The sequence below is a fragment of the Rissa tridactyla genome, chromosome 7 (assembly GCF_028500815.1).
Source record: "Rissa tridactyla isolate bRisTri1 chromosome 7, bRisTri1.patW.cur.20221130, whole genome shotgun sequence".
Taxonomy (NCBI): Eukaryota; Metazoa; Chordata; class Aves; order Charadriiformes; family Laridae; genus Rissa; species Rissa tridactyla.
In genome coordinates this window covers 55991271-56018314 of record NC_071472.1, presented here as the reverse complement: position 1 = coordinate 56018314, position 27044 = coordinate 55991271, and the positions used below count along the sequence as shown (strand labels likewise).

At 47.3% G+C, this 27044-nt stretch overlaps 3 protein-coding genes across 5 annotated transcripts; 2 read left to right on the top strand and 1 right to left on the bottom strand.

Annotated features, from left to right (window-relative positions):
* Positions 1-3128: 3128 nt before the first annotated feature.
* MIS12 (MIS12 kinetochore complex component) lies at positions 3129-5031 on the bottom strand. Its single transcript, XM_054210301.1, has one exon. It carries the CDS (start codon positions 4825-4827, stop codon positions 4195-4197), a length of 633 nt encoding a protein of 210 aa, XP_054066276.1. The 5' UTR covers positions 4828-5031; the 3' UTR covers positions 3129-4194.
* Positions 5032-5201: 170 nt separating this feature from the next.
* On the top strand, positions 5202-11206 carry DERL2 (derlin 2). 2 transcript variants are annotated; one of them, XM_054208777.1, is made up of 7 exons: positions 5202-5351; positions 5834-5899; positions 6204-6277; positions 6727-6820; positions 7426-7621; positions 8183-8273; positions 10245-11206. In XM_054208777.1, exons 1-7 carry the CDS (start codon positions 5259-5261, stop codon positions 10348-10350), a joined length of 720 nt encoding a protein of 239 aa, XP_054064752.1. In that variant the 5' UTR covers positions 5202-5258; the 3' UTR covers positions 10351-11206. The 2 variants fall into 2 exon arrangements, 1 of the variants encoding a protein (XP_054064752.1); XR_008467684.1 differs by lacking the exons at positions 6204-6277; positions 6727-6820; positions 7426-7621.
* A 20-nt stretch (positions 11207-11226) lies between these two features.
* On the top strand, positions 11227-25536 carry DHX33 (DEAH-box helicase 33). Of its 2 annotated transcripts, none has more exons than XM_054208776.1 (12): positions 11227-11408; positions 14748-14908; positions 15629-15856; positions 16606-16776; positions 17652-17837; positions 18548-18659; positions 19037-19196; positions 19628-19716; positions 20277-20404; positions 20968-21171; positions 22080-22166; positions 22924-25536. In XM_054208776.1, the coding sequence occupies exons 1-12, from the start codon at positions 11351-11353 to the stop codon at positions 23230-23232; spliced, it is 1893 nt and encodes a 630-aa protein (XP_054064751.1). In that variant the 5' UTR covers positions 11227-11350; the 3' UTR covers positions 23233-25536. The 2 variants fall into 2 exon arrangements, with proteins under 2 accessions (XP_054064751.1, XP_054064750.1); XM_054208775.1 differs by lacking the exon at positions 11227-11408 and adding an exon at positions 12684-12906.
* The last annotated feature ends 1508 nt before the right edge of the window (positions 25537-27044 follow it).

Sequence of the window (27044 nt, the reverse complement as noted above, 5' to 3'; positions counted from 1 at the left end):
ACTTGTTATTTTGGGTAGTCGCAGCAGGGCTTGAAGAGATTCCCCGTCCCGACGGCGTTTCGGGCTGCTGGGATGAGCCTCGGGGCTCCCGCTTCTCTCCAGACCAGGGGTCCGTGTTATCCCGGTAAGAAAACCAGCGGCTTCGCTCCCCTTCGACCTCAGCTCTGCTGCTGGGGCGGTTATTTGGCCAAGCGCACTACAGCAAGGCTGTTTTCCCCCTAAAAAAGGGTTTTGGTGACATTTTACACCAGCTGGTTATATTTTTTTATGTTGGGTCTTATAAAGCACCTCGCTCCCGGCCCGGGGCTCTTCCAATCTTTCAGCTCCACACAATCATTTAGAGACAATGAGAATTAGAAGCAACCACGTGGAATTTCTCCCTTCTCTTGAAAAGCCAGTCCCAGGTCCCTCTCCCGCAGCAGCTCGGTGCCATCCTGTACCTGTCCCGCTGTCCCCGACGGCACACGTGCCCGTGGCCATCGCTGCTCCAGGGCCCTGGCACCAGCCTCCACGAGGGACGGGAGCCCCTGGGGCGGGGGACGAGGGACAGGAGCCCCTGGGGGGCGGGATGAGGGTGGGCAGAGGCCGCTGAGGATGGAGCCGGGGTACCTCGAGCTGCTCACTGGTGCCTGGACCCCGAGGGGCCGGGAATGTCCCTCCGGCACCGTCGGAACCAGCAGCAGGTGAAGGTGGGAGGGAAACCCTTCGCTGGGGGCCGTCACGGCACCCTGAGGTTCCTCGGGGGGGTTGCCCGGGCTTGGGAGCTTCCCTGGGAATTAGGGATGTGGGCAGAGCGGGGCGGCTGCAGGCTAACGAGCCTTGCCTAACGAGCTTTGGCAAAGCAGGGTGACAAAGCCGGGCGGCACCTCCCAGGCCGGTGTCCCAAGGGTGGCGGGGGCCGACCAAAGGCATCTCCTACCCCGTTCTCCGGGGCATCAGGAAATAATTTATTTTAAAATATTTGTTTGTGGTGACTCGAATGATGGGCGCGCGCGCAGCAGGACAACATTTTGGGGAGCAGGAGGGCGCAGGGCCGGTGCGGGGGGTGTCCCTGCTGAGCCCGGCGCTCCCTGATTCCCGTTGGATGCCTGCACCCGGAGGGCTGGGTGCTTAATATCAAATTTACTTATTATAATATTTACCAATTTGACGTTACAGGGGATTTTGGCATCGCTACCTGCTGTGATTTCCGTGTATCGCTGTATCACGCCGCTAAAGCAATGCCCCAGCGAATCCCAGTACAACCATCACGCCCAGTACCGGTGCTGCCAGCTCGCGGGGGGAGCACCGGAGGGGACCTCGGCGCCGCGCGGGCTGCCCGGGCGGGAGAGGAGAAAGCACAGGTCTGAGGGAAAATGAGCAAAAATAAGAATAAATCCTCTTTAAAGGGAAATAGAGCTTTAGGGTGTATAAACTCGGTACGCCCCAGGTTTCTGCAAAGCCGTGTGTGGTCTCCCACGGGGGGTAATTCCTGAAGAAAAGTGTCTCCTGCTCATTAAGGGTGAAACTGATTTATCTGAGGAGACACTGGCAATTCTTGGTGCTCAGGGAGGGTATGGAGAGGCCGTGGAGAGCCTGTTCCCCGGTCTCCTGGTGCCCTCTGCCGCCGGTGTCCCCGGGCTGGCGGCTGCGGTGGCACCGCAGGGTCGGGGGGGGGGACACGGGGGGGCTCCTGCCCTGGGCTCCGTGATGGGGCTCCAGCGTTTCCCTTCGTTAGTGCTAATTGCGCTGTGACAGCGTGTTCAGTTTGATACCGTCGCGTTGGCATCGGGCAAGGTGAGATCCTGTGGGTGTCACCCCTCTCCGCTAAACCTTCATTCACGGCCATTTCCTTCACGGTTTTATTGAAAATGTTCTTAAAAAGGACTTCCTTGTTTGCATCTCATAGGTAAGCGTTTTAAAAAAAATAGCATTATTATCTCTCACAAAATAATCATTCTTCAATATACTGCTACCACGTGGTACTGAAAAGTGCTGGATCTCCTGGTGAGGCTTTTTATTACTCTTTGGGAAGGATTATATGTGGCGACACCCTTCTCCGGGTATCCCACCCCCCGCAGTGAAAGACTTTTATTCTTTACATTGCTTTTATGAAAAAAAATGAAGAGGAGAAATTAGGTTACTGGATTTTAACAGAGGTTGGATTTAAGAAGGCGGCACCTCCAGAGGGGTCATGGCAAAGTTCCATTTTTTCTTCCCAGACCTGCTCTTCTCCGTATGTCGTTATCTCAAACGAACAGCTTCATCACCAGCCCCCAGCATTTAACGGGGGCTGAGGAGAAGCCCCAACAAGGAGCTGCGTAACACATCTCCTGCCGAGAGCCGCCACGAGCTGCAAACGGCTGCCTTGCCTCGTCATACTAATGATTTAGTCACTTATCTCTAATACATATTTATATCATTGATTTCTAATACAAGGTACCCATAACTCTGGGGACTTCGGTACTGTGACAGTACGAGATTTGGACAGACGACGTGCTGATCTGTGCCCTGGAGAACAGGCAGCGATCGATTGTTTCGTCCCCCTTTGGCAAACTCTTGCTTGTAATTCTCTTGTGGAACCTTTCATGGGCCCTTTGGGTTCAAGTTATCACCTTTGTTTCTTAGTTTTTTTCTTTTCAAATGCTATTCTTTACAATTTAGCATTAAATGAAACAGTATCTACACCTTTGCGTTCAATTTACAGACTCGTGGCTGCTTGATTTCTGCAACAAAACTGACAGTAATGGTGTAAAATAAAGGCAAATTTTTTCAGTAAGATTATCTACGGCGGACACTGGATTAATCAAATTTTTCTACTCTTCAAACTTCACGTTCGAGAATACCAGATAACTTTTAAGTCGCTAAGTTGTTTTCTAAAGAAGCAAGTTGCTAATTTTTACCCGATTCCCTATTTTTTCCTCCTCTGAGCTCTGTCCTCCACCCCGACTAAGCTCCCTACAGCAGAGGAGTTCGGGAGCGGCCCCCGTGTCTCACAGGTCTCCAGGCGCGCATCAAGGCAACGTATGGCTAAAGATACTGGTCTTACCGAGCTGATCCTGTATGAAGCCTTCAAAAATCAGGAAAGAAAGAACTGCAAAAAGCATTTTATGATTTTGATACTTTTTTTTTATTGCAGTAACTTCTAAATTACTCACAAGCTTGATGTCTTTCAGACCTCTATGCTACTAAAAAGCAGAAATTAGTATCGATGTTTCAGGATACATCTGTACAGGAGATTCCAAACCCGCTGAGGCCAACAGAAGAATGCACACAGACTGTGACGTACTTTGAATCGAGTACAGATAGAATAAGCTTAATTAAGTGATTTCAAAGAACTCGAGCACATCAGTCTTCTCAATACTTGTACAGGAAAATCTGATTAAATATGAATAAAATGAACTTCGCTACTCAGTAGAGAAAGGACGCTGGACAATACAAACAAACAATATCTACATAAAGCAAAATAAGGTGAAGAAGGACAAAGTGACTGAGTTGCTTATTTCCTCCAGTGGCTTCTGTATCTCTGGTCCGTGGAGCAGCTGTCCTGGCTTCAAGGAAACACAAACTGCCTCTTCGCAAACGTCTGGGGAGTGGCGAGTAACCCTGAAATTTCAGAAGTGGGACTGAAACTCAGTATTGATGCAAATAGATCTATTTCTCATCAGAACCTTGACAACAGCGACGCTGTCACACCCTTCTCTTAAGGAATTCCTAGCTGTTGGCTTTTAAAACACAGCAAAGGGCACCTCAGCCCTAACAAGACACTGCCGGTACAAATCCGCTCCTTCGGGAAACTGGTACAACGTCCCCACATCCTCACTGCCAAAAACATCGACGCTGAACTAGTATCAGTCTAGAAACTCACTTAGATGTTCTTAGAGGTGGATTCTTTCTTTTTAAATAATCGAAATAAGCAAATGCTATGCCGTGTTCAAAGTTAATGCTCGTAAGGCCAGGTTCTCCACCCCAAAATTTATTCCCAATCACCACTTTCAGAGTTACATTTCACAGAAAAACAAGGCTTTTTTCATCTCCCTGCGTCCCTAGGGAGGAGCTAAATAGGTGCAAACTGACACAGTTCAACAGCTTTTAGTCCAGATCTTGGCAGGATTGGAGGCGTAAGGGATTAGGAGAGGCACTTCTGGAAAGATAAGCCCCTATCATTTTAAGCAAACTGTCTAAATTATTTTTGTTGCCTTTTCAGCATTTCCATTATAATAACTGATCATGCTTCTTAATTTTTTTGCTTTTCTTTTCAACATCTTTCAGCACATCCTGCAGTTTCTTAGAGTTCTGCGTCAAAAATGCAAAGCTTTCTTTGAAGTTGCTGGTCCCGTGCTCCCTACAGATATTGTCAAGCCCATCAAACCACTGCAAAATCTTCTCGAGCTCAGCCCGAACAGCCTTCTGTTCTTCCAGCTCCGCTTGCAGCGCCTGCCCAGCGGAGGCCTCGGCCCTGTACTGCTGCTGCAGCTGCTGGATCTCGTCCTGAAGCGCCTGGAACTGTTCTTTGGTGTAGGGGTATTGCTCGTGGACCTTGTCCTCGGGAAGGAGCACGTTCTCAGGGACGTTTAACACCAGCTGCAGAAGCACTTCTTCCATTTTACTGAAGAGCTTGTCAAAGTGCTCCTTCATGAAGAGAAGGAATTTCTCCGTGCTTTTCCGGATTTGGCAGGGGCTGATTTTACAGCCGGGGAACCCGTCCAGCTTCTTCAGGATGACGCTCTCCACTACCAGCATCATTTCGAAGAGGTAGTCCTGGAAGGCGATGTAGACGCGCAGCATGCACGTCTGGGGGGTGAAGCCGAAGAACTGCGCTTCGTAGGCCATGGGGTTGACCGACATGGCGGCAGACAACGGCCGGTGAGGGGAGGAGAGGGAACGGCAGGCCCCAGGGGGCGAGAGAGCCGAGCCCGGGGCTGAGGGGAAGCCGGCTCCCACAGGAGGCCCAGCGCAGCCGCAGCCTCCCCCGCTGTTACCCGTCGCACTGGGGCCGCTCCCGCCGCGCCGGTGCCGAGCCGCCCCGCCGCCGCTCCGCTCCTCCGCCGCTTCCCGCCTCGTTCGAACTCCCTCAGGAGGGCAGCCCCGCCGCCAGCCAATGAGCGGCCGCGAGGATCAACGCGGCGCCCAATCACCAAGCGCGCCAGCCCACGGGGGGCGGGGAAAAGGAGGAGCCGGCGCCAATTGGCTCCGGCGGCAGTTGGCGGTGCGCGCAGGCGCAGACACGCGGCGGAAGGGGAAGCGGAAGCGGAAGCGGCGCGGGGGGGGGCGGTAAGATGGCGTACCAGACCTTCCGGCAGGAGTACCTGCAGGTGCCGCCCGTGACGCGGGCCTACACCACGGCCTGCGTCCTTACCACCGCCGCCGTGGTGAGTGGAGCCGCCCTGGGCCCACCGGCCGGCCTCTCGCCGGCCCCGCTGAAGGCCCGGCCCATAGGTGGTGGGGCCGGCCCCGGGTGGCCTCCCGCCCACTGACAGAGCCGCCGAAGGGTGCCCGGGAAGGGGGCTGTGTGAGGGTCGTTGGAGCCGTGCCGGCGGGCTGGGGAGAGGCGAGCGGTTGGGAGCCGCGGGAGGGGGTTACCTGGGTCTGCCCCCCCGCGCCAGGGCCGGGTCTCTTCCCCTCAGGGGTTTCGGAGTGGTTTTGAGACCGGGAGAGGAGCAAATCCCAAATAAATAATAACAACCTGAGGGGGGCTGAAGGGGTTATCGAGGCTGGGTTTTGCTGGAAAGCGCCGTTTGCAGAGTGGGAGTTCGTTGGGCTCTTTTTGCACGGAGAAGGGGGCTTACTTATTTGGGTGCGTGTAGCTTCTTCTTGGTGTATTGATTCCATCTAATGTTTTCTTCTTTTTCAGCAATTAGAACTAATCACGCCCTTTCAGCTGTATTTCAACCCTGAATTAATATTTAAACACTTTCAAGTAAGTGTTTTCTAAAGTATGGGAGGTCTTTAAGTAAACTGTTGTGTTTGGAAGTGCTTGTCTTCTCAAAATTGAGTGTTGCAAATGACGATGATATTGGAGTTATATCTTGGAAAAGCTAATGAATCTAGAGATCACTGTATCTTAGCATAGGTCTTGGATTCATTGACTGTAAAGAACAGTAAAGTTACCTTGTTACTTGTGCCTGTAAAGGTACATAAAGTTATGTTGTTACTTGCTTTTCTATATAGACAACAAAAATAAGTTCTCATCTTTAAAATCCTTGTATTTGTCTTATTTCCAGGTATGGAGGTTAATCACAAACTACTTATTCTTTGGACCGGTTGGCTTTAATTTTTTATTTAACATGATCTTTTTGTATCCTTCATCAAGTTTGTTTTCTTTCCTTGGAAAGCAGAGCTCCAGAGTGCAGGCATGTTGCTATACATGCATGTAGGCAAAGGTTCAGCTCTGCTCCACCGTGAAGTTCCTGGGAGTTTAATGATGCCGACTTCACTGGTGGTGTGAATGGACATCAACAGGATCTCCTTCATAAGTTGTCAAGAATTTTGCTATTTATTTTTGTGGTGTTAAGATTTCATTGTACCAGCCTGATCTGTCAGGTTGCTTCTGACATACAGGAGAAAATTCCAACTAGCTTTTTTCTCCTGGGTCTGCCCTCGCTGCTGAGGTGTCCAGAAAGAGACAATTGGTGAAGTAAATTGATATAAAACTTACATCTAAGCTCACGTGTAATTGAATCTTTTTTCACTTGGCTCTCTCTCTAAACTAATGTGCAATCAAATTTTCCTGACCTGCGTCTTCAGATATCGTTACTGCCGAATGCTTGAAGAAGGCTCTTTTCGAGGTCGGACGGCAGATTTTGTATTTATGTTCCTTTTTGGAGGACTTTTAATGACTGTATCCTTTTTTTTTTATTTCAAACTGCTTCAGTAAAGCTAAAGATATGTGAATGAGAACTGTAACCATGATGTTACTTTCATTTTAATTCTTAGATTAAAATATATTTTGTTCGTAGTATGAGGGATAACAGTATTTCACAGAATCATAGGGTTGGAAGGGATCTCTGGAGATCACCTAGTCCAACCGCCCTGCCAGAGCATTTGTTAAAGTAGTTTTGAGTGCTTTGTGACTGTTGCTGTTAAATGCTGGACTGATCTTTCAGGCTTCTTACTGCTTGACAGGATTATGGAAATGAGATTATCAGATACGAGGGGACTGCTCAGGTGTGTAATCGTGCTCAGGTTGTCTAAGAGGAGTGCTGGTGCTTCACTGATTTCACGCTAAATTGTACTTTAAAGAGATTATTCATGTTGCGGGTACCCTAAATCCTGCTCTAGGTGTTGAATTTGATTGACAGTAGGTTTGGTGTACGTGAACCTGGGAAAATAGAGTTAGCGGTTGTATGGAAAACATAGGATTACAGGTTAAGGCGTGAAATTCTTCTCATGCTTGACCTCACAACAGCTCCTTGGTGAACTGTTTTCTTTAACTACCTATCACAGGTTTTTGGCCTGTTTGTGAACTTGGTTTTCTTGGGTCAGGCATTCACAATAATGCTCGTGTACGTATGGAGCCGCAGGAATCCCTATGTCCGTATGAACTTTTTTGGTCTTCTCATCTTTCAAGCCCCATTTCTACCTTGGGTATTGATGGGCTTTTCACTACTCCTGGGAAACTCCATCATTGTGGATCTCCTGGGTAAGGAATTGCAAGAATCACAAGGATTTGTTCCTGCTAGTGTTTTATATGAAACAAAAAATGTGGAAAAACCAAAGTGCTACGTGCCTCTTACTTAGTCTTAGTCTGGTATAATGGTGCTATGTTTATACCAGGCTTTTCTTGCTTTCTAAACACTGTAGTGTATTTTGTACTGTAACAAGGATGGAAAGGTGATGCTTTGGCTTTTTATTAATTTGGATCGGCCCAGGTACATAATCTGATTGTGAGCATCAGACTATTGAAGTAAAATAGCTTATATTGCTATTTTTATCAATGCTAGTAAAGCCATAGCATCAGTATGTTTCATAATGACAAGCAGTTTTCCTTGTATTAATGTCTTGTAGTGTAAGTTAAGCTTTTTCATTGTATGTCAATGTGCTTCATTGTTTTTTGTATTTCTTATCATATTTTCTGTGAAAGAGTCAATGTGTGGGTTTGTGGTTGGTTTTTTTTTTTCCCCTGGAAACTCTAGTGAAGCATTTGAAAGTTGTAAAGGAGAAGTATTGAAAAATCACCATTTGACTTTTCTTTATATACTAGGCATTGCAGTGGGGCATATATATTTTTTCTTAGAGGATGTCTTTCCCAATCAGCCTGGTGGAAGAAGGCTTCTGAGAACACCATCTGTCCTGTAAGTCTTGGTGTCTGATTTGGAACGGATGTAGAAAAAGTGCATGCATGGAAAACCGCTTATAATTCTGTCACATCAAATTAGAAAGTTTGAGGCGGAATTGTGATGTGTCTGTACCTGCTCTTTTACTTAACTCATGTGTTGCCAAAGAAAGGAGGGAGGTCCTAGAGATGTGTAAGTGGGAACTAACTTCTTGCAGAGAAGGGCTAAAGGGGTCTTGGAACTAGATTTCTTTGGTAACACTTTTTAGTCTTTGCTAACTGAGATTTGCCTGTTGGTGGCACCAAAGATGCATGTCTCTTATTGAGGTGTGAGGAATAAGAAGAGTCCTGCTGTGTACTAAGAGAGTGACTGAGGTTTTAAATATAGCTAGTATTTTTTTCATCTGTAAATCATTCTCTATTTCACAACTTTGGCAAAAGACTTCAGTGTTTGTGCTACCGAGTGGCGCCATTCCTACTCAGTTCCCTCGTGCCTAGAGGGCTCTGATCGTCTGTACTGCTGTACAGCAGCCTCGGGGAGAGCAGCTTGCTTAAACCATAGGGCACTTGAAACACTGAAAGCTGAGCTCTGTGAGACTCTTGTAATTGTCTAGAGCTGAAATTATTCTCTTTTTTGTTTGAACTGGCCTCCAGAAGCCTGGGTAATTAAAATGTCACATTCAGACCTGTGCATAGTTTAACTGCTGGGTCATTCCTGTTTGATTGGACAAGTGCACTTACACTGATGGTTTATTTTTGTTTGGTACAGGCTTTATCTTCAGCAAGTAATTGTACCAAGCGATGGCTGCAGGAATGGCTGTCCCAGAGCAGCTGTGCTGGGCAGTTTTGTAGGCCTGCACTGATCTAACTTGGCCTTAGCAGCTGAAGGCTGTTTCTGGTGAGGGCTACCTTCATATAAATGCACTTCTAGACTAACCAGGTGCCCAGCTACACATATGCAATAAGGCTATATTTGAGATCTCCCATTTTCCCAGAGGGTACGTGCACCCAGCTCCGTGCAGGAGGAATCCTAAGGCTGTTGGAGCAGTGCATGCTGTCTCAGTAACTCTCTTCCTCTGTGGAAGAAGTGTCAGCCTGTCTTCAGGCTGCCATTTAAACGCTTTTATGTGTCTGTGTTCAGAAGGCTGCTTATGATTCGTGTCTGGGTCTAGAAGTGTGGATTTATTTTTTTTTTTTCCCAGATGCTTTAATTTTCTTTGATGTCTTAGCTGTAATCCTGTAATATCCCTGGTATTTTCTTTTTTCCTGTTCTGAAAACTTCTCTGAAAGTCAGGCCTGTCACTCTGAGTGAAGAGAAATAATCCCTTTAGCTCTTCTAAGAACCGTCTCGTCAAACACGCTTTACTTTTAAGACATTTTGGGTATAATGATTGCTTGTGTGCAGACAGTGATTTTGTTTGTTTGTTTATTTCAAAGAATCTACTACACTTTTGTTTCTGGATAAACCAATCTATGGAGAGAGAATCTCTAAAACTAGTTTGAGTAGGTTGACCTACTAGATTAAGCATGATTTTTGTAATAAATAGGAAACCTAAGACTCTAATGTCCCAAATGCAGACTCTTCTGTGGATTTCAGGTCTGCCTGTGAGACTGAGATAATACTGCCTGTATTTGACTCTTATTTTGTCCCCTTCTCAAGATTTGAAGAGCTCTTCAATATCCCATGCGTGTTTTGCTCCCTTACCCTGGCCTGGGAGGACATGCTAGCTGTATGAAATTCTGCCTTATGCTGGAGGTGGAATTTTAACTTTTCAGCTGAATCTTGTCAGTCTCGGTTGATTCTAGATAATTCTAGACCACCTTCTAGATGGCTTCTAATTATACCCGTGTGTGACTTGGGTGTAAATCACCGATGCTTTGGCAGGCTGTTTCTGAGGGAGGACGCTGTACCTGTGCGGAATATGAGCAGTCTTGGTCTTATTGTGAAACTTGTATTCTAAAGAGAAAAAAACAAACTTCTGTTTTCCAGGAAAGCAATATTTGATACACCAGAAGATGATCCTAATTACAATCCCTTGCCAGAAGAGCGACCAGGAGGATTTGCGTGGGGAGAAGGTCAGCGTCTTGGAGGCTAATAAGTGTCTGTGCCAAAACCCAGCGACAACTGGGAGAGACTGACCTGAATAAAGTTCCATACTGGGGATTCTCTCATTCCCCATCGCAGAAAGGACACTTTTTGACGGCTCTATGGTTTTGAATACAAGCACTTTATGAAATGGCAGTCTAATCCAAGACACTTCCAGGCTACCAGTATCTTTCCCAGTCAGGGAATTTATTGTGCTGGTAATGAAAGTACTAATCCAGTGGAGCCAAAAAACTGAAACTGGAAACGATTTCCTGTCAACTTCAGTTAACAAGACTATGAGTACTTGTTTAAAGTGATTTATAAAGCATTTTTTCAAGTTATTTGATACAGGAAACTATATGGGAAACTTCACAGGGGACAAAACCAACTTTTGGGGTTTTAACTCAATTTTTTATTCTTGGATGAAACAGCTACAAGACGGTTGAAAGCGTAAGTCCCTATTTCAATGGCAAAAGATATTTTTTTTTTTTTTTTTAATCTGAGATGGTATTGTCTCCAGTCTTGTTTGAACTGTAAGAAATAGAACATGCAGCGTAATAGAGACTTTTCATTTTGCCACTTGGGTTTCTGGAATGTGCCTTGGTGTGAATACACTTGCAGGCTGAGACTACGTTTCGATGGCTTTTTCCCCAAAGACACTGTGTTCAGCTGGACAGGCGTGAGTCTTACTGGTTTATTTAAATAAGTAGTTCTACAAAATCCAACACCCCCCCCCCACATGCACACTTCTAACGGTTATTACATGACTTGGAGCACTAGGGAAGAAAACTTGTCTGGAGTCAGAACTGCTCACATATCTCAGATGATGAGTTGAATAAAATGTCTTGTGGATCCTTTTTTCTTAATCTTTTGTATAATTCTGCAGTCTTAAGGCAGTTGGTGAAAAGGCAAAGGTTGGAAAAAGCAAGCCCCTGAAGAGACAGCATTAATGAAAGCCTTTCCCACAAGTGTGTCTCAGAACTGCTGGGAAACGGGATTGTCCGCTCAAGATGTTAAATTTGTGGTCTGTGGATGACGTTTGTTGCGGGAGGGCTGTGTCCAACACAGGTCAGTGACACTGAGTGGGATTTAGCTTGAAGTTATGTTGGTTACAAATGTCTGTATGAGGAATTCAGAGCACAGTTCAGCTCATCGCATTCAGTCACTCCTAAGATGCCACGGACTGTAATGAGTAGCCCTTTATTGATTATATCATGATAGACAAAACCAGATATTGTTGAAACTGCATCTTTCTCCCAGATCTGGGAGGACAGGCTCACCCTTGACACACACGTCATCATCTTGTTTAGTCTCAGATTTTGCTGTTCTTAAAAGCGCTACTGGTTTTTAACTTGTTTATAGTCCAGGAGATGAACGTGTTTGGATCCCGTGGGGAAATGCTTTGTGTACAAGCAGCATCTTAGATTCTCATAAACCAAACTGGTAAATCTGTTTGTATCTGGATTTTATCTGTTAAAGGTTATAAAAATTTAAACAGATTATTTTTTTTTCCAAAACAAACTTTAAATCTTAACTCTCTAGGAGTACTAAAAACATTCTGAGCAGTGTTGCCTCACGGTATCTTTTGAGACAGGAAATGGATCAAAACCTTTTTTTAGTTCAGCTTCTAAGAGCCTCTGAGTAGTTTGCTGGTGGCACCTTAGAGATGAAGCTGAAGGACTGGGGCTGTGGCTGGGATAAACCCTCTGGAAATGGTGATGTGCCCCTTCCCAAGGGGACCTCCTGTTCGGTCATGCAGCTTGTCCATCCTTGCTCTTCCGCAGCTGCCTTCCTCGCACGCATCCTCCCTCTGTGCTGGAGCACTGACGGCTGTCCCCTGCTCTGTACAGGTCGATGCCGCGGTGTCCCTGCCTGGGAAGAACTTGGGAGTGTCGCTCACTTGTACCCCAGGACAAAACTGACTTTTGCTGCCAGACTGCTGGCTAACTTGGCCTTTAATTGCCCTTGAGACTGTTCTCAGGCCGCCTGTCCCACAGAGAAGTGTGTTTAAATACCATGCTCCTCTTGGGAGGGTGCATCACCAGCCATGTGCGATGTCAGGGATCAATCATAAATTGGAACAGCATCGCTCTTGAACCCGCCTCTCTGAGATGTTACCTGCTAGTCGGCTCTCTGCCCGTTTTAGCTGGAGTTTTCGCTCCCGTGGGCGTCCCCGCCATCCCCTCTCCCCCTGGCCGCACGGTGGGGGTCACCCATTCCCTGCAAATGGCGCCCACAAGGCCTCAGGACTACATCTCCCGTCATGCCCCGCTCCGTGCGTCGGGTCACGTGGGCGGCACGGCGGCGCGCTGACGCTACGGCGGGGCGGGAGCCGTCTCCCGGGCGACGCGCTGCCCGAGGCGCGGCGGCGGGGCGATGCCGCAGGGCGACGGGGCGCCCCCGGCCAAGCGGCTGAAGGCCGCGCTCCCCGCTATGCTGCCCGCCTCCCCCCCGCCGCGCCGGCACCCGCCGGCCGCCGACTCGCAGCGCCGCGGCCTACCCATCTTCCAGGCGCGGGGGCCGCTGCTGAGCCAGCTCCGCGGCCTGGACAGCGCCGTCCTCATCGGTGAGTGCCGGGAAACGGGCGGGCTGCGGCGGCACCGGCAGCGGGTTTCCTCAGCACAGCCGTGAGGCGCGGCGGCGGCCCGAGAAGGGCAATGGGTGTCCCCAGGGCTGGTCCGGCCGGGTGTTGGGGAATGGCGTGGCCTGTGAGAAGTTGCACAGAAACGGTTTGCACAAAAATCTGAAATGCAATAAATTAGTCATGTTTTTATTCTTGAGCGCTGGTTGGTTAAGGCAGCTGATGACTTAATTTTTACGAAGAAAGCAAAAATATTTCATCTTCCTCTCTGCTTCACCATCCACGTGGAGTTCCATCAACTTAAAGCTAAGCGGCAAAATCTTCTTCAGAAAAACGTGTCCTTTCAGATACATTTTCAGGGGTATTCACTGATTTTGTTATACTTTCTTTGAGTCCAAGCTAATAAGTTTTTTTGTCTGACTTTTAGGAGCCGAAGACATACAGCTGGAAGTCTAAAGACTCAGCCTTTTTTAGAATTAAATGAAAAATGCTTTGCATTTCATTCCTACAAATGATCTCTTAAAACAAAATCAGTCGTGGTAAATGATATCTCCTCTCCTCTGTATAATCCTGAGATTGTCATTATTACTTTCTAAATATGCACTATAATATGCCACTTAAAAATTTGCAGCTGTGGAATGAGCTAAAAAGCTCACTCGTGCTATTTCCAATCTGCGGCTGCAGTGCTTACAATGTGGTTTTCCAGTTCCTCTCTGCTTGGTGGTCATCCTTCTGAACTGCTCACTCCTCCATCTCTTGTTCCCACCTTGCTCCCCGGCCTGCTCTGTGCCGTTGCTGTTTTGCAGGGACTGAGAGTACAGGGCTCTGTTTTGTAGAGCCTCGCACTCTTCCAAGCAGAGCAATCCTTCTAACAGGCCAGTAGGAAGCTGAAGGGATCTCATTTGAGTTACAGATGTGTTTTAAGCTGTAATAAAAAGTGCAGGAAAATGACAGTGATGTTGAAAACATTCTCTGTGCTTCCCTGCACATTACACTTCAAGATGGGTCTACTCGCAGTGCCTCAGTGCCTGTAAGCACTGTGATGTGTGCTGCTTTATACTAGGCCCAGTACATTGGGCTTTTTGTTGCCGATGCTGCGGTAAGTACTGATGGTGGCTGTCTGTGTGCTTTTGCCCATTGCCGTCTTTGGTAGAGGCCGTCTGTGTAGACCACACAGAGTTTTTGTTGGAAATACCCCTGGGGGGAAAGGGGATCGTGCTAGTTGTGTTGTGTGCTTGTGCTGTGTGGACGGAGAAGACGTTCACCTGAGCCTGAAGGGACCCTCTCTGATTTCAGGAAGGCACAGAGGAAGGCTTGCTGGCTTGTTGGTGCCCTGAGTGCTCCTCTAAGAGAGTCTCAAATCATAACTTGCTACTTGCTGTTGTGACAAAAGCTTTGCTTTAATTTGCTTACAGCTTTACTGTGAAATTTCCTAGTGTGTAGTATAAATATATGCATTAAAAAAAAAAAAATCAGGGTCTATTCCTTGCTCTGCATGATTGTCTTCTTATGTTGGCTTATGTGGCAACCAACACTTCATATCTGGACAGACTGGAATATGTTTCTAAACCAGAGCGTGGCTGGAGAGAACCTGGGTTTTCTAGTTTTGTTGAGGAGTGGTCTAGTGACTAGAGCAAGGTGTTGGGCTCTGTCCCTGGCCTGCCACTGCTTTACTGTGTGACTTTGGGCAAGTTGTCCAACCTCTTCCTGTCTTCAGCCTCCTCATCCTGAAATAGGATTAAAAGTTAACATTAAAAGATGAGTTGGGACGTGTCATTTGAAGATGCTATAGAAGCAAAAAACTCTATTCCTTTGTTCTTTTTTAGGAGAAACTGGCTCAGGGAAGACCACTCAGCTTCCTCAGTACCTCTACGAAGCAGGAATTGGCCGCCAAGGCATCATTGCTGTGACCCAGCCTCGCAGAGTAGCTGCTATATCCTTAGCTACCAGAGTCTCGGATGAGAAGAAGACAGAGCTGGGGAAACTGGTAGGTTGTGTTATAAAGTCTTTAGAGAGTTGGTTTAGTTCTGCAGTGCCAGTGGGAATGTATCAGGCCTTAATGGGTAAGATAAACAGCCGTAGGAATAATAGATAGTCTTAATTTAATAATATGCCTGAATGGAAAAAAAAGTCTTTTTACTTGCTTCCATGGCTCAGAGAGGGGCATGTTTGACTCTGTCTCTGTGGTATTTTACTTCTTGATTATTATCTGTTTTCCTCCGTTTGAAAAAAATACTGGTTAATGAATAAAACAAAAATTATTGCACTCTCTTTGATACACATCGGTCCCTGTATCAAAAGTCACTGTCATGGAGAGCAGAGTGCTGAATCGGCGCAGATCTGTGAATCTGTGGGAGAAAAGTGGAGGAGAAAGACTTTACATAAAGTCTTCGGAGAGCAGGGAGTAGTTTCTAGCAGGGGAGGAAGGAAAGGAGACCTCAAGCATTTATGATGAACTTACAGTTGGGGAAAAAGCCAACTGGGATACATGTTGAGACCATCCTTTGGGTGGATTATTAGATTTGCAAGACTAACTGCTCACAGTCTGCAAATACACTGTTACGCTTTCCATGGTGTTCTTGGAGTCCTGGTTGGCTCTGTGCGATGCGTTGACCAGAGTGCTTTGCATTCCTTCTTTGTGGTACGATGGCCATGAGAAATGCAAGTAACTTTGTGCTTGTGCTTTCTGTAACGGTCACTTCCATAGGTTGGCTATACTGTACGCTTCGACGATCTTACATCTGATGAAACTAGAATCAAGTTTTTAACAGATGGGATGCTGCTTCGCGAAGCTATTGGGGACCCTATGCTGCGGAAGTACAGCATTGTCATCCTGGATGAAGCCCACGAGAGGACGATCCATACTGATGTCCTCTTTGGAGTGGTGAAAGCTGCACAAAAGAAACGAAAGGAATTGGGCAAATTGCCACTAAAAGTACGTGCATCTAGGACGGCAGCGAGGGGCAGGGATGGGGCTTGGACCCTGAGCGCCATGAGTATCTCCTGGCATTTGCCAAAGCGTTTGAAATTTCAGCCTTGACTATTTTCCCGTTCCTAAAAAGCCCCTTTAAATCTGAATAGAACTTATGATGCGTGGGCCTGGTGTGACACATCAAGGTTTCTGGTCACATCCACGTTACCTTCTTTCCTAACAGCCGCTTGGGTGTGAGCTATAGAGTAGACACATTGTTTGTGGAGGCTTTGGTACTGTTGCTGAGAGCACCCTGGATACAGGAACTCTCTGATACGGCAGCTGTAGGACATGCTCACATTGGGGAGGGAGATTGCCTGTGTGTGTCAGGTGCACAAGAATTTATGTGAGTACATGAGAAAGTGTGTGAGAGCGTGTTGGTTTTGATGGGGAGGGCATGGAGGAGACTGGTAGGGTCCTCGCAGTCAAGACCTTTGTGCAGCCTACGTTTTTGGGTACTTAGGTCCGTTTATTAAATGTCGCAAGAGAATTTTAACAAGTCTTTGCTCTTCTTATCTTACCAACGTGTTATGCTTGCGTGATACCAAAGCTGATGGCTTTAACAAGGAAAGGTCACTCTCTTCTGTCCCAAACCCTGTGTGCTTTTTGCTGTTCCAAGCATATATCTCAGTCTCAGGAAGCTGGCTTTTGGCTAGTCCTGACTGGTAAGTGTCTAAACTGCAGTGCTAACCCGTCTTACACTCACATTGAAGGTGATCATCATGTCAGCTACGATGGATGTTGACCAGTTCTCCCAGTACTTCAATGGAGCTCCTGTTCTCTATTTAGAAGGCCGGCAACATCCCATTCAGATCTTTTACACCAAACAGCCTCAGAGTGATTACCTCCAAGCAGCACTGGTGTCAGTCTTCCAAATCCACCAGGTATGGCCGTCTCGTCAGGTTTGTGCCTCCCCGGGGGCTGTGGCTTGTTGCTCAAGGGGGCGCACAGAAGACATGGCTTGAGCTTGATACTGCCAAATCAGAGATGTCCCTGAGGTCTGCACTGCATTCTCCAGGATAGTTGGGGAGCATGCTGGGTTAGAGAGTTGGATTGGCTCAAAATGCTGGTGTTTTTGCAAAAGGGGGAAGAAGAATTGGAAGTGGTCAGCCGTAAAGAGCCTTGGCTTGCTAGAGAAATCCAGGCATAAGCTGACAGCAGCATGGAGATTATTCTAATTTCCTGTCAAAGTGTAACCACAGAGCAAGTAGACATCTATTAAAATAACAGTTTATAGGCATTTTGTGACTAAATGTTTGAATGTGAAACTGCCAGATAGTTAAGCTAAATCATTTAATAAAGCTGTTTATTACCCACATAAAATGCTGCAGTTGATAGGATTGTGGGACTTGTACATCAAGACTGGAGTTGAAAGGAGGCTGCTACGCAAAGCTCTCTCATGTCAATTCATATCTAATACCTAAATGTTTCTCTCGCCTGTATTTGATGGCTTGTACCTGGATGCTTGCTGGTTCTCTCACATGTCCTGGAAAGTTATTTAACAAAATAGATATGTGACCTTAAATGATTCCTCCATCCTGCTAAGACTCAATCCTGCAAAATGAGGTTTACTCTTCACGTCTGGTGAATCCATTGGGAACGTCAGGCTGCTGCATACCTTGCACAGCTCATGTGCCTTTTCATTCTTCCTTACCTGCTTTGCTGACTTGCTGTCAGGACGACATCTCTTTACAATCTCAGTTCTCCCTCCTTATCCAAACCATCTTAACTTCTCACTTGCTTTTTCCTCTGGCTCCAGGAAGCACCCTCTTCTCAGGACATCCTGGTGTTTCTGACTGGTCAGGAAGAAATTGAAGCAATGACCAAAACCTGTCGAGACATTGCCAAGCATCTCCCTGATGGCTGCCCACAGATGGTGGTGATGCCTCTTTATGCTTCTCTGCCCTACTCTCAACAACTCCGTGTCTTTCAGGCTGCCCCCAAGGTGAGGTTATGTTGGGTAAACGAGATGAGTTTGTCTGTTTGCTTCCATGAGTATTTGGAAGAAACATGTGGAATTTAAGGGGTTAAAGTAGTCTGTACTGATAGTAAGTAATAGTCTCCACTGTCTACTGACTTTGGGCTCAATGATTCCATGGTGATATATAAGACGATGCAACTGGGATGGTATTAACAGAGACATACGATAAGTCATCTGGGATCATAAAAAGAACAAAGGATTAGGGGGAGTGAAAAGGGCAGAGGAGTTGAAATTTGTGTCCATATCACAAAAACTCTACAGCAGTTAATGGCCAGCCAAATACTAAGAAAGCTAAAAACCTGGGCATATTTGTCAGGGCCATGAGGAAAGGAAATTGTGCTACCTCAGGCTTTTTTTACCTATTCAGCAGATAAATAAGAACTCAGATCTTGTCCGCGTGCCAGAAATGAAACCAAAATGGTTTAAAGACATATTGCTAACAGCTGTCCTGGGTGGCGTATTTTGTTGCAAGAAATGTAAGCACATGTTTTAGAAACTGATTAGGAACTAGAGATTTTCTTAATTTATGAGAGCTGGCATAGCGAGCATGGTATGTGGTCATAGCATGCTGCAATATGTGGGCTTGGCCCGTGCTGGCCAAAAGTAGTAGCGTTTTTTCATTGCAGCTAATCTAAGATGGCTTTTGACTGGCTTTAGTTTGCTCTTCCTTCCAGGGCTGTCGCAAAGTGATCCTCTCCACCAACATCGCAGAAACCTCCATCACCATTGCGGGAATAAAATACGTTGTGGACACAGGCATGGTCAAAGCAAAGAAGTACAGCCCTGGTGAGGAATTCTGAGGAATGATGCAGAGATTGTTTTCAGTTTTATAGAAGTTATTTGAGGCAATGAGCCCTACTGAGAGCTGATTTAAAACATTGTCTGCACTGTCTAAATTAATATCCTAGGTTTTAGGTGTGGGGTTTTGGCAGGGGTTTTTTTGAGTACCCCTTGCAGGGGTAAATATCTGTCAAATGAATGGTCTCTTCATGGTCAGAGCACAGGATAATTACCTTTGCTTGAGGGTGCTAAACCAAGTGAAGTCTGAGCGGCGTTTGGATGGCAGACCCTGGGATTTTTTTGTTGTTAATCTTACAAAGTTATGTTTTTCAAAGCTGTGTGTTGCGCAGACATTGGCTGAAGTGATGCTTTTTCATATACAGAAATTGGTCTGGAAGTGTTAGCAGTGCAGCGGGTGTCGAAGGCCCAGGCTTGGCAACGAACAGGGAGAGCAGGGCGAGAGGACAGTGGGATCTGTTACCGGCTCTACACAGAGGATGAGTTTGAGAAGTTTGACAAAATGACAATACCCGAGATACAGAGGTGAGAAAAGAACCCTGATACTGTCACACTTCTTGCCACATCGCTCTTATGTACTGTTACAGATGGAGCTGTGTAAAGAACTGAACAGCAAAACTGGGTCTAGGGTGTGACGGGTTGACTTTTAAGAAAAGTTAAGTCTGGAGACTAAACAGAAAAACTAGGAAGCATTTGCTCAGGGTGGACATTTGGGCTCTGAGTCTCCAAACACACACGGGCAATAGTTCTCTTGACTTTCTTACAAATTTTGGACTCACCTCCTGCCCTTTGTGGTTTAGGAAGTCAGTTTTCACCAGCCAGCACTGGACTAGTCTCTGCAAAGTTGCAGCACAGATCTGAGGACTCCATCTCAGCTTATAGGCAAATAAGAGAAAATAAAAAAAGAAGAAAAAAAAAGAAGAAAACAACTCAGTTGTTTTTTTCTGCCTATGCAGGTGTAACCTGGCCAGCGTGATGCTTCAGCTCCTGGCCCTGAGAGTCCCCAATGTGCTCACCTTTGACTTCATGTCCAGACCGTCTCCTGGTAAGCAGTTACAAGGGAGTCATGGAGGATTTGCTTAAAAATAATGTCTTCAGGCTGGCCAGAGAAGATGGAGTACGGGAGGTCAGGGCTGTGAAAGGGGAGCTGTCTCTCTCTGCTGCATCATCTCTCAGTGGTCCAGAAGCCTCAGATTCATTCACTGCTCGTTGCTTTTGCTCAGCCTCATCAGAGCAGCCAAGGTTAGGGCAGAGAGCTGGGGAGTCCAGCTTCCAAACAGAGCCGGGAGCAGTTTTGAGTCATAAAGAACATGAAGATGGGCCTTAACTGCCAAGGAAAGCCATAGAGAATCTCACGCAGCTTCTGCTGAAAGCTAGAGATGGCAGCTTTAGTTTTGCCTCTGTTTTTCTTACTCAAATCGGAAAATGTTATTGTTCTATTGGATAGAGGGGGATAAACCACAGTCTGGGGCACTCATTCCTCTAAGCGGAAAGTACTTGTCCCTCTGGCCAGGGGAAAGAGGTAGTGATGGTACCAGCTGATCCTTCACATCCCTGCCAGTGTCAGCCGGGGGCCTCACAGCCTGAACCTTCTTGTTTTGACAGATGCTATTCAAGCAGCGATTGAGCAGCTGGAGCTGCTGGGAGCTGTGGAACGAAAGGAAGATCAGCTTGTCCTAACCCCCCTGGGAAGGAAGATGTCAGCCTTTCCACTGGAACCAAAGTTCTCTAAAGTAAAAACTACAGAAAAATTAGCTAATTTTTATCTCATGTACTCTTCCCAGTACCATTGCCATTTCTCTTTCAAACTCCTTAAACAAGGTCTGGATATGGGGCAACTGCAGTTGTGCTAGTACATCTGCAGTGCATTGATGAAGCACAGATTTATTTCCAGCAGCTGTGCTGGTTTGCTTGTCATTTGTTGTTTAATTCAGGGAGATTTTTTAAAAGATAATTTATTTCCTCTGCCACCTCTGAAGATGAAACAAAGCTAATTCCTTTGCAGTTTCTGGGATTGCTGGTAGCACTGTTTGGCAGTTTCATGAAGTGTCTCACGCTGTAGTTGATGTTAGTCTCCATGTTTGTACTCTATATTAACTGGCCAGTCTCAGGAAAGAGCATGACAGTTGCTTGGTGGGTCCATAAGAGGATTTACAGTTGTCTCTAGGCCCAAATATTTATGAAATTACCTTAGACAATGCTTGGTAAAGTTCCTGGGCTGCTGGTGAGCAGAAAAGTCTGCCCATCTGAAGTGGATTTGGTGGACCACAAATCAGTTCTGTTCTGTGGTTTGCAGACCATCCTCCTGTCCCCCAAGTTCCACTGTACGGAAGAGATCCTGACCATCGTGTCGCTGTTATCAGTGGACAGTGTCCTCTACAATCCCCCCGCGCGGCGGGATGAAGTGCAATCCATCCGGAAGAAATTCATCTCCAGTGAGGGGGATCATCTTACCCTGCTCAACGTGTACAGGGCCTTCAGAAATGTCAGTGGCAACAAGGTAGGATGCTCTGAGGATGCCAGTGCTGTCTGGGCTGATAGAATCATAGAATGGTTTGTGTTGGAAGGGGCCTTAAAGATCATCCAGTGCCACCCCCTGCCCTGGGCAGGGACACCTCCCACCAGCCCAGGTTGCTCCAAGCCCCGTCCAACCTGGCCTTGAACCCCTCCAGGGTGATGAGGAGCCTTTTTGGCATACAGCAGTGACATCTGCATCCTTCGCGGTTGATGCAATATGCATCCTTCCAAAGGAATGAGAAGAGAGGACTTACTCATCCTTTGCCATTGGGTAATTGGAGAAAGCTGTTCAAGTGCTGAAGGATTCCCCAGAAAGCCGTAGCAGAACTGGTTATCAAAAGCTTCGTGAGGCCAGTTCTGTAATCAGAGCCAGGGCTTTTCCTTCCCTGCTTCCAGCTGGGAACAGGAGGGAGTGGGAGAGTGTTGAGACTTGCTGATAAATACCCGAGACGTGCTGTTTGGCAGGATTCATTGCAAAAACACTGAGCGTATTTACAAGCAGATTTTGATTTATCCTACCCTATAAACTCCTCAGTTTGATTTGTAGATCTGTAGCCTCATGTACCCCATTCCTTGCAGCATCTGTCATTCTTATGTCATTTGTTTTCACCACCTGTGGGACAGCAAGTGCTGTTTCACAGCGCTCAGTGACCTTGCAGGGCAATCCTGAGTGGGAAGAGAACAACAACGTGCCGTTTCTTGGCACTGTGGGAGGGAATGTAGACAGAGGGGAGTAATCAGGGGTAGAAATCTAACAAGGAAATGGGCTAGCACCTTTTCTCTGAGAAAGATTGTGTATTTGGAGGATTCTGCTTTTCATGGTATCGAAAGACTGTTGTGCTTCTTTCGTAAAGAAACGGCCCCTTCTAACTCCCGATGTCTCTGCTGCAGGAATGGTGCAAAGAGAACTTTGTCAACGGCAGGAACATGATGCTTGTGTCAGATGTCAGAGCTCAGCTCAGGGACATTTGTGTAAAGGTAACTTGTTGCCATACTGAATTTCTCTGTTTCACCTGTTTGTATTTTTCTGTTTGTCCCCAAGCTGATTTCGCTGTGCACCAAGTCCCAGGGGTGAGAAAACATGGTTTTATTTTCAGTCTCCTGTGAATAGTCAGGTAAAACTCCTGACTCCACAGCTGCATCCCAAAATCTCAGAGCTGCAGGGCCCAGTGGGTCAAAGAGAGGTGAGGAGAGAAGGGGAACTCTGGGAAGGCTTCTCGGGTAGAGGACAGTTTTTCCTAAGGGATTTCACTGCTCTAGTGTAGATGTGACTGCGCTGTGTGCGCCACTGAGTGATGTCAGCCTCAGCAGCCCATGTGGGCTGGCTTCTTCACGGAGTCGGGCATTCAGTTTAACAGCAGCTTTCACATCAGCTCTGTTCCTGCCAGTCGCAGAGTGTAAGGCGCAGCGTGGGAGCTGCTGCTGAATTGCTCGCGGTCTGTATGTGACACAGGAGCCACTGTCCGGCACCCCTGTCCTGCTGTGAATGCTAGCTAGCCTAAAACTCACTCCTAGGAGAGTCTCGATCCATTTTGCGGCTCATCTTTTGTTTGCTATTAGCCTGGATTAGCATCTACCTGAGCTGAATTCCTAGCAGTCCTTTTGTATTTCCCACGCTAGCAGGATTTCTGACACAATATTGCCTGATCTTGGCAGCCTTCTAAATGGGGCTGTGTTTCCCCACGAGGGTGCGCATACAGGCTTGCTCTGACTCTCGTGTCTCGCTGTTGAACAGCTATCGATGCCCATCGAGTCCTCCCGCTCAGACACTGGAAACATCCGCCGCTGCCTGGCTCACAGCCTCTTCATGAACGCGGCGGAGCTGCAGCCGGACGGCACCTACAGCACCGTGGACACTCACCAGACGGTGGCCATCCACCCCTCCTCTGTGCTCTTCCACTGCAAGCCGGCCTGCGTGGTGTACAACGGGCTGCTTCACACCAACAAGTGCTACATGCGGGACCTGTGCGTGGTGGATGCGGACTGGCTGTATGATGCAGCGCCTGACTATTTCCGCAGGAAGCTCCGAACAGCCAAGAACTGACCTCTCGGTCTGGGACCGGCAGGTCCAGGGTTTTTAGGCTCACCCTATAAGACTAATTGTTTTGTTTTGTAATGAATGTATGGGAGCAGTAGAGCTTTGCCTTGCAAATCAGGTAAAAACCTTAGGGGAAAATGGCTTCTCCATGAGAGCCAGACTTCACGAGTCTCCGTGGCTTAGAACAATCATCCCTTTTTTAACAGTTAATCTGTAAAAGAGGAACGTGGTATGTACTCTGTGCGCGTGTGTATGTGTGTGTGATAAATCTATACTGGGGGGAAAAGGGGAGCTGGTATCAGATTCCAGTTTTTAACACTGAAGTTTAACAGGCTTGTATATGAGGAAACTAAATCCTAAGAGCTCTTTGAGCAGTGCTTGTATCCTTAGCAGGTTTTATTGGGGAAAAAAAAGGAGAAAAAAGTTTTAAATGTCCTCATACAGATGAAAAAAATGCCTTTTTTTACTATTTCTAGAAGGGAGGTGCTACTGTCTTTTACCTCATCAAACATCTTTCTTCCCGCATGTAATGTTCACCGTCTTATTTGGGAACCGTGCGAAGGCCAGTAATGGGAACGTCTGCTTGGACGAGGTCTTCACTGCCTGTGTCTGAGCCTCAGGGGCTGGCAGTGGTTTCTTGGAGAGGCTGTCCGGCTGCCTGCGTGTTTGGCGTCATCTTTGTTCACCCTTTTGCTGTTAGGGCATGTTGTTCCTCAGCAGATACTTCTGGCTTTTCCGACTCTTGTCCGTGCACTTCTAGCTTTGGAGTTGGCATGCCATCCACAACAGCTAATCGGGCCAACTTCAGGAAGACTCAGCAAAATGAGAATGAAGATGTGGTTTAGAGATTGGGCTTCCTTTAAAGGTCCTTGATTCTTCAAATGTTTGTCTTCTGCACTGACACTAGTGCTTCTTCCCCCTTCTGCCTCCCCCAACCCTGTCCCAGTTATACGTTGGTTTTCCATTAGAAGTTTGGAGCTTGACATTGTCAAGAGCCACAGATCTACCATTAGTTATCTATTATTTGTTTTTTCTTCCATATTCCCGTGGCATCTGCCTATCCCTTTTTTTCCTTTTGGAGAAAGTGGCAATAGCAAACTTAATAGTCTTCTTAAATACTGGAATTAAGAAACTAGTGCCACTCCAAAGGGAAAACTTGTTCTTGAATGTGAAGGAAGGTGGATTTATTCCATTATCACTGTGTGTTGATGGGGGAAAACAATGTGAGTTGTTTTTAAGTGATATCCTAAGTAGTTCTGAAATAACCTCTCTGGGAGAGGTAACTTCCAGTTTCAACAGAGTCTGTTGACATAATCTAGTAATTTATACATATTTTTGGATGAGTTGAAGCAGGTTAGGTGTCTGAAAGGGCGGGGGAGGAAGCTGTTCTGCACAGGCAGTGTTGTGTAACATAGTGGGGTTAGTTTACAGGGGCTGTGAAGGGATTTTGGTGTTTAGTCCTTGTATCCTTCAAATAGCAACTTTAAAAAAAAGCGTATGACACATGAATGGGGCTGCTCAGGGATGCACTCATGTTGGCTATTGGCAAGCCCTTATTCACTCCCTTTGCTCGGGGAGAGCTGCTGGCTTTGCTTGTGATCGGTGGGGACAAGCTGCATTTGCCATGTCATAATTTGTCCTTTCTGGTTACACGCATCACAGTTACAGAGCACATTGTCATACGCCTTTTCTTTGGGCTCCAGTGTTGGCTTACCTTGGTTTTCTCTTTGAAAACAGGGGCAAACCTCTCTTTTGTTCTTTTTTCTTATTTTTAACTGGAATGTCACTTGTGCTGATCTGCAAATCGCTGTCTCCCAAAGAGCGTGAGTAGGTACCTGGCATACCTGGAAGGGTCTCGTCTCTCTGTTCCTAGGAAGGGAGATACTGAATGTCTGCAGGGGTGCAGTGGAAATGGACACACATCCCTTTGTCGTGCCTCTTTGCAATATTGTTCTTTGGTGGTTTGAGAAAACAAGGAAAAGAAAAAAAAAAAAAGGTGAGCAGGGCACAGGCGAAACTTGCCACTTTTGTATGTATGCCCAGCTGCAGTTCTGGATTGGTATTTCAAGAGTGTGCAGCTATTTCAATTGTTCTCACTCACACGAATTGCAGGGATTTATCAAAGCACTGTATCTTGGTTTTACAGACGCTGCATCTGTAGGGGAAAATGGAATATAAGCACATTTTGTTTGGGCAGTCTAATTTCACAGTCCGGTTAAGGGAGGGGATGGGTGTTTATTTAGAACTAATTTGTATCTTTTTCCCAAAATAAAGAAGTGATGGCAAAAATCCAAGCCCTGTGTGGTGTTTTGTGAGATATGAAAGCTGTGTGGATGGAAGAAACGATCATAGGACATTCAGGTATGAGTCCCAGCATTTTCTTGTGGGAGTGTCTTTATTTTAAGCAGTCTGGGGTGTCTGTGTGCAGATGTTAAAGACGAGGTGTTAAGGTGGGTCAGTGAATCTGTGCTTTGCGTGCAGAATGGACACCGTCGTTATGCATGCAGTGCTCAAACACCGGGGTGGAGCTGGGAGTGAAAATCCTGGTCCTTCAATGCGATGAGGGGGGATATCGATGCTCTCCTGCTACAGCCTTGCGGTGAGCAGCAATGGGCCTTTTGTGCTTCTGCTCAATAGAGGGCAATGGTGCCAGCTTTTAGACAAAGGGAACGCCTTATGCCAGGAAACAGTTTGTTTTGGTCAATCGTCCCTGTAAAATATTTATTGCTAAAGGAAAAAAAAAATAATTTTTTCTGAGTAAACTGCTGAGGTCTTGCCAGAAAGCCGACTATTCTAGCAAAGAGCGGGGCAATGTATGGCAGTGAAGCTTTCACCGCGTACGCTGCTTTTTCTTGGTGCAGCCCAGGGAAGCACCAGCACTTCTCCGCACCCCTGGGGCTTCCTCTGCGCCTTCACCGAGACCCGGCCTGAGCACCGGGCAGGGAGAGGCAGCCAGTACATGGCGTCCCTGCCCCATCCTCCTGTCCTTCCCTTTTAATTTCAAGTTAAAATAGCAGCGAACATGAGCCAGCAGTGTGCCCAGGTGGCCAAGAAGGCCAACAGCATCCTGGCCTGTGTCAGGAGCAGTGTGGCCAGCAGGACCGGGGCAGTGATGGTCCCCCGTACTGGGCACTGGTGAGGCCCCACCTCGAGGACTGTGTCCAGTTTTGGGCCCCTCACAATAAGAAAGACACTGCGGGGCTGGAGCGTGTCCAGAGAAGGGCAACGGAGCTGGTGAGGGGCCTGGAGCTCAAGTCTGGTGAGGAGCGGCTGAGGGCGCTGGGGGTGTTCAGCCTGGAGGAGGCTGAGGGGAGACCTTCTCGCTCTCTACAGCTCCCTGAAAGGAGGGGGCAGCCGGGGGGGGTCGGGCTCTTCCCCCAGGGAACAGGCCATGGGACAAGGGGAAACGGCCTCGAGTTGCGCCAGGGGTTTGCAGGGAGGTGCCGGGTGGGGGCGCTGCCAGGGGACAAAAATAATCAGAGCGGCTGTTGGGTGTGTGAACCAGGGTGGGGAGGTTTTGGATGGATATTAGGAAAAATTTCTTCACCGAGCGGGTTGTCAAGGATTGAAACAGGCTGCCCCAGGGCAGTGGTGGAGTCGCCATCCCTGGAGGTATTTAACAGGCGTGTAGACATGGTGCTGAGGGACATGGTTTAGGGTGTTTTTTGTCGGTGTTGGGTTGATGGGTGGACTCGATGCTCCCTTCCAACCCGGATAACACTCGGATTCAGTGACCGATCCTATTGCCTTTCTCCCTTCTGCCGGGGCCGGGACTCGAACCCGAGTCCCTCCTTTCTCCGCCGCGGTGGCCGCCGGGG